Below are 12,394 nucleotides of genomic sequence, written 5' to 3'. Positions count from 1 at the left end.
CGTCTTTTACTCTTCATAATGTGGCACTTGTTTTCAACAGGAGAACGGTCTGAACTGCGGGCAGGCCAGTCTAGCACCCACACTCTCTGATCATGCAGTCATGCTGTTGTAACACATGCAGATTGTGGCTTGACTTTGTCATTCTGAAATAAGAATGGACGTTCCTGAAAAAGACGTCATCTAGAAGGCTGCATATAATGGTGCCTTCATAGATGTGCAAGTCACCCATTCCTTGGGCATTACTAGCCCCACCATACCATGACAGACTTTGGCATTTAAACTTTATGCTGGGCCCAATCTGGAGGGTCCTTCTCTTCTTTGGCCTGCATAACACAACATCCATTATTTCCGTAAACAGTCGGAAAGGTTGACTCAGATCACAATACACGTTTCCACTGTGCATCAGTCCATTTCAGATGAGCTCGAGCCCAGAAACCAGAGGTTTATTTATTGATAATTTATTACCAGATTAAATGTTCTCATTAGTCCTTCTTAATGGGAGGGGTCAGGTTCTGTTGTCCCATTAACGTACAATGAGTGGGCTTATTTGGAAAACTAGCAGGCTTAAAGAAGGCACATTTTGTTCTTTTTTATTAATTAATTCATTAATTAATTATAGTACCCATATGCTTGTTGAATACACTGTAAAGAGTAATCAAAAATATTAAATTCAGTCTTTGTATTATGTTTTACCCTGTCATGTACTCCTATGTGAAGAAAATTGAATTTTCTAGGTGTTGATTTTATATGCTGTTCACACAGTATAACACATAGTATAGTGAGACCATACATATTGGATTTTTTCAGCTTGTTTACACTGACAGCCAGAAACAGTCAGTAAAGCGTGGGCATGTGACAGCCAAGCATGTCATGTTTCATGCAAAAAAACATGTAAATCACTTTGTAATTGTAATTGGCTGAGATAATGCTAATTTCTGCTAGCCTGGGTGATTTTAATATTATGTTATCATCAAGCTAACATTTAATGTTGACTCCTTCAGTAAAGGTTTTAAATTCAAAGACTGTTTCTGAATATTACTGGAGCCTGTCAGCTTAGTTATATTCCAGACTCTAGTGAGTAGAGAATATAGTCCAGATAGTCCACATCAACAAAAAAGCGTCTGCTGAATCAGTCACTAACGCAGAAATGCTAGTGTGGCTGCATATAATGGTGCCTTAACAGATGTGCAAGTTACCCATTCCTTGGGCATTACTAGCCCCGACCATACCATGACAGACCCTGGCATTTAAACTTTATGCTGGGCCCAATCTGGAGGGTCCTTCTCTTCTTTGGCCTGCATAACACAACATCCATTATTTCCGTAAACAGTCAGAAAGTTTGACTCATCGGATCACAACACACGTTTCCACTGTGCATCAGTCCATTTCAGATGAGCTCGAGCCCATAAACCAGAGGTTTATTTATTGATAATTCATTACCAGATTAAATGTTCTCATCAGTCCTTCTTAATGGGAGGGGTCAGGTTCTGTTGTCCATTAACGTACAATGAGTGGGCTTATTTGGAACATAAGCAGGCTTTTAATTAATTAATTCAAACAAAATGGTGTTTCTGAACGTTGTTGACATCTGGCTTCTACTGTGCATAGTACGGTCTTAATGTGGATTTGTGGATGCATCAATGAACAGTGCCTATTGACACACAGCAATGTTTAATGCAGAAACCACGTAAGTCACTCTGTAATTGTAATTGGCTGAGATAATACTAGCCTGGGGGATTTTAATGTTATGTTAGCATCAAGCTAACATTTGATGTTGACTCCTTCAGTAAACATTTTAAACTTAAAGCCTGTTCCTGAATATTACTGAAGCCCGTTAGCTTGGTTACATTCCAGACTCTAGTGAAGAGAGAATATAGTCCAGATAGTCCATATCAATGAAAAAGTGTCTGCGGAATCAGTCACTAACACAGAAATGCAGTGTTCTCCATATGTGACATGAGGCCGCTATTTTACACTCTCCTGTTCATCAGTCATCTGTATGTGAAACTGCAGCTGGCAGAGTGGGTGTTGATATCCAAGTAGGGTGGAATGTTTGCTCTAAGTGATGCAGAATTGAGCAGTACATTCTAACAGCCTGTAGAATCACATGCTTTCCGTGTTGCGCTGGTCTGAGTGGATCAGACACAGAAGTGCTGCTGGAGTTTTTAAACACCTCAGTGTCACTGCTGGACTGAGAATAGTCCACCAACCAAAAATATCCAGCCAACATCGTCCTGTGGGGGTGCGTCCTGTGATGAAGGACTAGAGAATGACCAACACAAACTGTGCAGCAGCAGATGAGCTATCGTCTCAGACTTAACATCTACAAGGAGGACTGACAAAGTAGGAGTGTCTAATAGAGTGGATAGTGAGTAAACACAGTGTTTAAAAACTCCAGCAGCACTGCTGTGTCTGATCCACTCAGACCAGTGCAGCACACACTAACACATCACCACCACGTCAGTGTTACTGCAGTTCTGAGAATGATCCACCACCCAAATAGTACCTGCTCTGTGAGGGTCCATGGGGGTCCTGACCACTGAAGAACAGGGTAAAAGGGGGCTAACAAAGTATGCAGAGAAACAGATGGACTACAGTCTGTAATTGTAGAACTACAAAGTGCACCTATATAGTAAGTGGAGCTGATAAAATGGACAATGAGCATAGAAACAAGGAGGATGTCATAATGTTATGCCTGATCGGTGTATGTTATATGTAGAGTACTATATTAACTTTATTATACAGTCATTTAATCCTTTTTGTTAAGGGTCATGTCTGAAATGATATTTTAAAGTTTGTGTTTTAGAATTCAGAAACCAATTTAACAAGTATAGCAGGAAACAGCTCATGTGGGTTATAAAAAAAGTGTTGTTTGTTTGACATACACAACAAGCACAAAAGACAAAACAAGTTGTAGTTAGAGACTAAGGTTAATTACACCCCCTCATGAAATCACGTTTTGTCAATGTTCTAAATGAAAATAGGTCCATCCTCCACAGAAAACACACTTTAACATGCAATTTTTCTGAAAATATTAGTGCACAGTTTCTGTTTATTTGCTAAGCTTAACAAATTGAAAAAAAAATAAAACATAAAATATAAAATGCACCATAATCTCTGCACAGGCCACATTTTATGCTTTATTTTTCCACTATGCTACATTCAGCAATTAAACAGTAACTGTGCATTAAAATGTGTAGAAGTGTGTTCTCTGCAACAAAACAAGCAATTTGAGGAGGGCGCACAAACTTCTGCATACAACTATATACATATGCACAGACTAGTTAATGTAGGCTAACTGATAATGTAAGAACTTTGCTATTGGAGACGTCTACAATACCGTTAAGCTGCAAGTGCATAGAAAAAAACATTAAAATATGTAGGGCACAAGTAGGCCAGGACCAGGATTAGGAGCCTCAGGTATGAGCTGGTGTTCATATCCTGCTCACACTAGTACATGTTTTGCTATCTAAAAACTACCTAATAACTTGTCATAACTGCTGCTTGTCAAGACCTTGTGTCTCAAAACAGGAGAAGAAAGAAAAACTTTCTTCACTTTGATCAAAATCAGAACCAGAACTAGAGTCACTTTATAAAAACAGGATAAACACAATAAAGAATAAGAAAGGATGATAAAGAGCCAATTTGAAAGGAGCTGAAGAGATGTGTGAATATCTGTACATATGCAAGTCTGACAAGACATAATATAACTATTAGATACAGAAAACTACAGAATGATATAAACCTTTGTAAAAAAATTGATATAAATGAACATTAATGTAATAAAGTTTTTATTTCAAACAATTTTGGACCACTCTATTAGATCATCCATCATGAAATGTTATGAAATGTTTTTTTTTTTAAATAAATAAATAAATAAAATTATATGACAGCAACAACTTGAAGTCTGAATCTGCTTTTGAATTAGCGAGAAACATGAAACATGTGTCGATCTCATGTTAAAAGTGCTAAATAGGCCAATGTATCATATTACTGAGGGGCCTCATCCTAAACTTCTCGTGGTCTAGACAATCACGTTCCATATGTGCTTAAGCTAGCATATTTTCAGGCACACCCAGACATGCTTCAGGCCTGTCTAGCATCTGGAAAATAACTATGTTAGAATGTAAGAGGCAGTTCAGCTCTAATTCAATCTAACTCTCTTTACTGCTGTAAATGTCAAATCCAGCTGTACAGATTACATCGCATAACACATGCAACAAGAAGATACCATTTACAATTATCTTTGGTATATCTCTCTTTCTTTTTAAATCATTTCATCCTTATATTTCAAAGAATATATGTGAACCACCTAATTTGCATGATTAAAGAGTTCCTTACATCATGAAATGCTTCACCTTCAGGGACCTATATAGCACCTAAAAGGGTTCTTGTCAAGCTTGTAACAATAGAGGAACACTTTTTGGGTTCTTTTTTGTAATGACACTTTGTGTCTTCTTTACTAAAGAATCCTTGAAGAACCATCTTCTTAAGAGTGTACAATTACAGTAAAAAAGAAGTATACTACATAATTAGTTTACAGTATTTTCATGTTAAATACATTTGGATGGTTATGTAGCTACATGTGAATTCACAATAAATTACTGTGAAGTTTTTTTCCAAAGGAGGTTAAATTGTCCTACAAGCATGTGCAAGTTTTTTTAGAAGCTAACATTTATGGAGCAATTTCATGTGAATTGTACACGTGTGTACACACACAAGTAACATGGTATTTCTTGACAAAACCTACACCAGCCAATCTATTAAAGGGGAATTCCATAAATCATTCAAAATTTCTGCTTAGTTCAATTGTTGAGATGTGAATATTATTCTGAGCAGTTTCAGGTGAAATGGCTTGATGCAGAGAAATTCCCAGACTCTGATTTCTTTACAGTGATGATGATAAGAACCAGGGGTAGGGATGTCCCCAATATAAATACAGCCATTTTGTTTACTATATTTGCCTTCTGAGAGTTTATATGTAATGTGTCTTCAGGTACTATTCTGCTGTACGACACCTTGTGTGTGACTCTCTGCAGTGCATGCATTCAAAAGTACATTTTAGTCCAAAGGTTTCTCATAAAACTATTATAAACCAATGTATTTGTCACAGTTTCATGTTGTTGTTTTCATCTGGTTCTGCTACCACCGCTGTTAACAATTCTGACTTGGCAAGTTTCTGTAGAAAGGTGCATTTCAAGTTCACATGTTTGAATGACTGTTTACATTATGATTGACTTATGTATATGAGAAATTCCCCTAAGAATGCCCTGGGAAGCTGCTGTAAGTATTAACATGCATGTGATTGTGTTGGAACATCAATGAAGTAAAAAAATTCATTGAAAAAAATATTAACCAATGGATATAATTTTTCGGTGTTTGCTTATTTAATAGGCACAACAGCATTATTCATTCCCATCGTATACACACAAACAGGCTCTGAAATCCTTACCCTCATTATCAAAAGAGAAATGGCAGGACTTCTCCATTTTAAAACAATGGCCTGTATTCACAAAGCTTCTCAGATTGGGTGTGCTGATGTAGGATCTGATCTCTGAGTAAGACCATCATAAATAAGGCATGAATCTGATCCTAAGTCAGCACTTCTACTTTAAGAAGCTTTGTGAATGTGGGCCAATGTTTCTATGTATTTACCAAGTGACATCTAGAGGCCAAGAGTGGCAGTTTTTCTACTCCAGCAAGCATTAACACATCATTGAATCTAGTGTTGCTTAAAGTATTATATAATATCCATCATACAAATAGTATGTTTTTTTTTGTGGTTCCTTATTCATAACACTGTGACTGTATCTTTATATTAAGAGACATAACTGAATCTTGAGTGAACGTTATATATTGTTTGTAATTATGGGCCTAAGTATTAATTAGCTTATTATACTAGAATATTTTATTTTTATATTCTAGAATTTTGTACTACGTGCTGTTCAAATATGATTTCCTTTATGCATTTCATATTCCAACTGGTTGTGGATCAGATCATGTCTTTGAATTATAGATTTCAAAGAGATTCCAACATGTACATCATTAGTCTAACAGTTGTTAATTATCAAAGAGCCTAGTTTGATATCCAGTTCTTTTGTGTCGCTGAAGTAGGCAACACAGGGTGAGTAATTTGATATCTACCCATTTCCATGTAATCTAACACCATAGATCACCACTGAGCTTTAAATATCCTTTACTCTTTGTACTCTGAGAAGTTATACTCTTGACCAGTAGGTGGAAACACCTCTTGCTTGGACACTGTTTTGGTACCAGTGAGACTAGGCCATCTTGTGGCCACCTGTAACTCACACAAAATTTAACCAAAAAAAAAAGTAACAGTGATAAAGAATTAATCTTGACACAGTTATGACTGAAAAAGAAGTTGTATTTATACATAAAGCTAGGAGAACAGACTACAATGACAAATTCCAGTTTTGTTACTTATCACACTGCAATAAACCCATCTCATCATCAGTCTCACAAAAGACCTCCTTTCATTCGCCAAAACCATCACTATCTTCATCATTTCGCTGACTTCACAGGACAAAAAGAACTTACGATGGATCTCAAAGAAATAAAGAAGAAAATCAGTTTCAGCTGCTTCAATATGAGGTACCAGTTTCACGCTTCTCTTGTAATATACAAGGATGAAGTACTTTAAAAAAAAAAACTCCTCCATTTTCTTCTTCTGCTCTGCATCACTGTGGATCAGTGAGTACTGTTTAGTTTCATGCTGAAGGAGATAAGTATGTCCATTATTTCATAACACAAAGCCTACACTACATGCATTATATGCATAGTATAAAATGCAAAAGGCCACACTAACCCTTAAAAAAAAAAGGAAACATTAGGGAAAAGATAAAAAGAAGAAGAAGAAGAAGAAGAAGCATGCAAAGAAAGATGGATTTCAAAACAGGAAGAAACTTGGGCAAAGTACATTCATTCCAGGCTTACAAAAAAGTAACAGCAGTGTGATTAAGCGAGAAAAGTCTTTTACGTGCTTGTTCCTACTTGAGCAACCCTGGCAGTGGTTCCCTTTTGTTTTTCAAATCTCCAAACAAGCACATACCATGATAAATCAGGCACACAGAATAGCACTTCAGACGATGCCATAAAGCCCCCAGGGGGCTTCAAGACCTACTATTATATTGGTGACCCCTTGTGCTCTCTGAATGAAAAGTCTCAGCACTCAAACATCCCAGGAGATGAGGATGTAATGGACACTATTAGGGAACAGTGGAAGCAGGGGGCGGGTGAGGGAAAGACGGGGGAGGGTTATGTGCTCTCACCACGGTCTCCACATAGAGGGGTCGCCTCCTGGGAAGAATGGGGGAAGGGCTGCTTGTGCAGGAGGCTGGGGGGTGGGGGAGGGAGACCTGGGTGGGGATGACTGCCCCCGGGGCCTGACGCCACCCCCCTCTCTCGGCAGGAGCACCCTGGGAGAGCAGTGAGGGCTGCTGGGTGAGGGAGGGGTCACAGGGGAGGGAGGGGTGTGTAGGTGGAGAGGGCGGGGTTGAAAAGAGGGCAGAGAAAGAGGGGACTGGGTAGGGGAGGTGGGAACAGTGCTGCTGGACGCTGCAGAGCCAATGCTGGCCCCGCTCTCGCCGCTGATCTGGGGCAGAGACTTCAGCAGGTGGTTCAATAGACGGGCCCCCAGGGTTTTGTCCATGCCAGGGCAGTTGAGGAGCAAATTGTGCACCTCATGCATGCACTGGATGTAGCCACTGCTGTAACGCTGGCGTGACTCAAAGGCCATGCTGGGCCCTTGGCTTCCAGCTGCAAAAAACAAAAGAAAAACATGGTGGACTTACACTGGATGAAGGCTTTTTTGGTTCCCTACAGAACAATTCAGAGGATAGTTCTGTAAAAAACTGCTGAAAATTGTGACAGCAAAAATCTACAGCATCAGTCAAAAGAATGTTTTTGGCACCTTTATTTTAAGGCTGTATGAAAGTTAATAACATTTCTATTAAATTAGGAACTTAAGAACATAACTACTTTTTTACATTACAAGGCATTATAACTATGCAACTGAACATCCAATTCCTCATTATACACACAAACTATATTCTCAAAACTCCTGCTAGCATTTTCTATGCCTACCTGGTCCATGGCCCCTCTGAAGACCCTCCATGTGTTGCACAGTTATCTCAAGAACATCTGCCTTCTCCAGCTTGGATTGCTTGTTGAAAGAACACAAGGGAAGGCAGATTTTACAAATCATTATTTTAGAGCATATACAAAATAATGAACAGAGTGCGTGCATGATGGTATGTTTGTTTGTGATTACTCACATCCAAATTGTAGGCATCCACCATAATCCCCTTGAGCTGCTCTAGGCTTGAATTGATGCGTTCCCTGCGTCTCTTCTCTATCAGTGGTTTTCGAAGCTAACAAAAATAATTGGTGATTATTCAAAAGAGAAACATGTAGCATGCAGTCAGTGTTGGGACAGTTGGGGCTTTGTAGCTTGCTGGTGGTTTAACTACATTCATACATGCACAGCGAGTCAAGTAGTTAAATTACTTTTTTGTAGTTATTTTTTGTGTAGTTATAACTACTGAAACCAAAAACAATTTTGGGCCATAAAAGGTTGACAATCTTTGCAGTTTCCCATGAACAGTGGGTATTTTATTGTTTGGTTTATGTATGGACCGTGAAAAGGTGGGCACTTGTTGCAATAAACTCAACTGTACCACTTTTTGCTGGCATGTGATTTTTTTGTACTATATTTTGCTATAATTCTGTATCACATGTACTGTCAGTTTGTTTGTTTGTTTGTTTTCCAAAGTAGTTTGAACCACTTTAAGTAGCTTTAGTAAGCCAAAATAGATTTCTCCCTCTGGTAGCTTTACTGTAGTTTAACTTCTTTCAGTGTGAAGTAACTGGTAGCTTGCAAAGCTATCAAAGTAGCTCTCCCAACAATGCATGCAGTATATGTGTTAATATATACTAATAGCCACCACAAAGCCTGAGATCAGCTCGTTTAGAAATGACAAAACTATCCACAGAATATTCACAGCTTAACAGAGTCAACTAACTTACCTTCCGTTCCTCTTTAGTGTTGAAGTTCTTCTCTGCTCCACTGCTGGAGTTGCTGAAGGCAGTCATGTTTTGGTGCTAAAGCGTAGGTTATTTCCCACGCACAGTAAAAGCTATTTCGAAAAGTTTCAGTGGCCTCCAAAGGCAGTTTCAGTCTCTTCACTCTTTTCCAATAGCTTGTGGTGATGGGGGGGGCGCTGGCTGGCAAGCGGGTAATATAAGATGCTTGTGACCTCGTTTTTTAAAATGTGTAGCCACCGAAACCTCCCCTTTAAACCTCCTCCCTTCGCAATTACCATGATAATGTGCTGGGGCTTTCGGTAGCACACTTTCCCACAATCTCCAGGGGAAACAAGAGGGGAGGAGGTTCAACCTGCAGTTTTCAGCTTCTCCTGTTGGGGGCGCCCTTTACAACCTGAATTTTAAGGTCACGTAAAATAAAAACATATATATTATACTACACACGCTGTGTTGTCACTACGATGTCACTACATTTCCACAGTCATAGTGCATTGCAACGTCGCATAATTACTGTATTTTATGTATCTATGTATGTATGTATGTCAAATTTGACCTGTTTTGACATTTCAAGGCACAAAAACCGCCTTATTTTTTTTTATAAAGCCTTACTTTGATTACTGAAGTGACTAAAAATTAACAAAAAGTCATACAAGTTTTATACAGGTGCTACACATTTTTTGCACATAGGGCCTGCGCCAGGTCAATTTTGTTATGTGTATTGAATGAATTACAGGTTCACCAAAGGGGTGTGAAACAGTAAAACACTGACACGTTTTGAAGCCCCAAATCTAGCGAGTGGGCCAGTTCTAAAATGACCCGGTCCATGTTGTAAAGGGTTAGACTATGAACAGCATGGATGGAAGTGTTAACAAAAGGTCCAGAATAACACAAGGCGATCACACAACCCAGGGTTCAATGTGATGCTGGCTGTACAATTGAAGAACCTTTGTAGCTACTTTTGTGAAATCCAGTTCAGTTCAGAACAAGGCCATCTGGACTGAAGAAAGTGGCAAAATGATCCAAACAGTCGATTTATAATCTATTAAGGTGCAAATAAAGGTAAAATATGTCTTTTTGTTTTAGTCTGTTTGAAGGGCCACAACAGAAGCTAAGGCTGTATTGTTTTTAATCTTTGGAGTACTGGCTGTGGTATATGTTAAATTTAACATCAGTTGTTCATTTATTCTTTCAGTGAACATATACTAGTTTTAGTAAACCTGTTAGGGAATATGTCAACAATTTCTACTGCAAAGAATACTAATATTATCCGACTAAACCACAGGTCGCCTCCAGGAAGGGAAGTCAAATGTTAAGAGTGGTTTGACGCGAAATGCTCGGCTCTAAAGACTCTTACCAGGTCGGACTTGTTCACAGTGGTGGTGACAGAAACCAGACATCACAAAAAGTTGTTACATTAAATGGTTATGAATTTGCCAGACGCTCCATTGCTCTACGGTATCTTTCAGATAAAGTTTTTGGCTAAATGTACCTTTTAAACCATTAATTGTGGAGATACATGTAGGGTGTTGTAAGCAGTCCCCAAAGAAAAGCACTATTTTGTCATTATCATCATTATGCACAAACGCCTGTAGGTTCAGTGGTGGTTGGATAGTGAATAAAATGGCTATGTTTGTGTGGTAGCCACTGTGACCTCTAGTTCCCATCACCACCACTGTAAAGAAATCTGAGACTGTTTCTCCACGATGAACCGTTTCATATTAAACCACTGTAAATAACCTTGTTTGCATTGCAATGAATTTGAAAAACTGGAGGAATTCCTCTCTTTCAGTGTTGTAGGCTAATCGTGTACCTCAAAAACAGCAAGTGGCTAACACAGAGCTAGAGCCCCGGTGCAGGACGCGGTTGGAGGAGGGCAACGTTACTAAACAATGGCACCGAAACCTCATTTCTCCAAGTGTTGAAACACAGAGCGAACTTTCTCCGCGATAATCTTCACGTTTAGCCAACCCCTTCCTGTGTTCAGCCCGACCCCCTGGCCTCGGCGTTTTCATAGCTCTCCCTCTTTCGGCTGGGGGACGGACACACTCCAGTGAAGCGTGCTAACGCCTCTCTTTCTACCCTAATGACCCGCAGACAGCAGGATAATAGACAAGGTGCCAAAGCTTTAATGGTCATCTTAAACATTTAAACCCGGCTTAGCTTTCCTTTTTCCTTTTTCACGAGGAAAGCCGTCTGTACAGAGGATTTCAAGGCCCGGGGCGAAGCTGTTCCTGCGAACACATCTCGAGGAAATGCGGGCCTGAAGGAAACTTCACGTTGCCCATGCGGTGGCCAGAATAAAACACATCTGCAGTTCTAACAGAAATCCAGAAATGTCTTCAGATAGCGAACGAGTGATGGCCCAGTTCTGGGCCACATACCACCGTGCAATGACGGCGATGACCTTTCCCAAATCGGGTGCAAATCATGTGTTATATTAATTTGATCAACCTCTTGTGAGATTGCCGACCCCTGCTATAAAAACCAGCATAGATCAGTATGGCTGGTCACCAGCAAAAGTTCTGTTTCGGATGCTGAGATGCTGGTCAGCAGGTCAACAGCAGTGTAAGTTAAGTTGCTGGCCACAAGGAAAACCAGCTTATGTGTTTTAGATGCTGGTCAACCAGCATGACAATGTTAGGTGACCAGCTCAGTTTAAAGCAGCTTAGATCAGCATGAATTCATGCTGATCTGTGCTGTTTTTTTTTCCCCAGAAGGGATACAGTTTAGTTGTTTATTATTCATCACATTAATGTGAACTGTAATAGCTCACAGTACTTTTGCATTAGCTACTCAAGTACATGTGAAATCAAGTAATCTTCTGCTTTTATTCAGGTAGAATAGGATGCTTCTACTTTCACTCGAGTAATATTTTACCAAAAATATTTGTTTACTTAAATAATATTTAACCAGAAGTATTTCAACTTTTTCTATAGTGCACACGTTTTGTATGGTGTCTACCACTGTAATTTTTAATGGTCTGAACAAAAAAGGCTACCCTTTTGTTCAGACCATTGTTGTTTTCTTTGGAGAGGATGTTTCTCCTTAAAACATAATTCATTTTTGCATAACGCACACCTTGTTCAAAACATAGCAAGTTTAAAATATATTACAAAATGGTCTGTCTGTTCAGTGGCCACAAAATGTATTTGGACCATACTTAAAATGCATTTAATGTTCATTGGGTCGGGACACAAATGCTAAACCAAGTGCCATGTATTTTAAATTGACCTTGTCCCAGGTGTAATTTTCTTTTTGGCAAAGTATTCTTTCAAAAAGTGAATGCTGGGTTTCAGATTATTGTTTGAACAGTTGTTTCACAGACTCT

The 12,394-nt window shown here is 39.1% G+C and overlaps 1 protein-coding gene across 1 annotated transcript; it reads right to left on the bottom strand.

Moving 5' to 3' along the window:
• Positions 1-6,552: 6,552 nt before the first annotated feature.
• On the bottom strand, positions 6,553-9,374 carry her8a (hairy-related 8a). Its single transcript, XM_036597065.1, has 4 exons — positions 9,049-9,374; positions 8,298-8,393; positions 8,107-8,185; positions 6,553-7,779 (listed from the first exon to the last, which is right to left on the bottom strand). Exons 1-4 carry the CDS (start codon positions 9,112-9,114, stop codon positions 7,289-7,291), a joined length of 732 nt encoding a protein of 243 aa, XP_036452958.1. The 5' UTR covers positions 9,115-9,374; the 3' UTR covers positions 6,553-7,288.
• Between the last annotated feature and the right edge of the window lie 3,020 nt (positions 9,375-12,394).

This window comes from Colossoma macropomum, unplaced genomic scaffold (assembly GCF_904425465.1).
Source record: "Colossoma macropomum unplaced genomic scaffold, Colossoma_macropomum, whole genome shotgun sequence".
NCBI lineage: Eukaryota > Metazoa > Chordata > Actinopteri > Characiformes > Serrasalmidae > Colossoma > Colossoma macropomum.
This window is presented reverse-complemented; position numbering and strand designations above follow the sequence as displayed.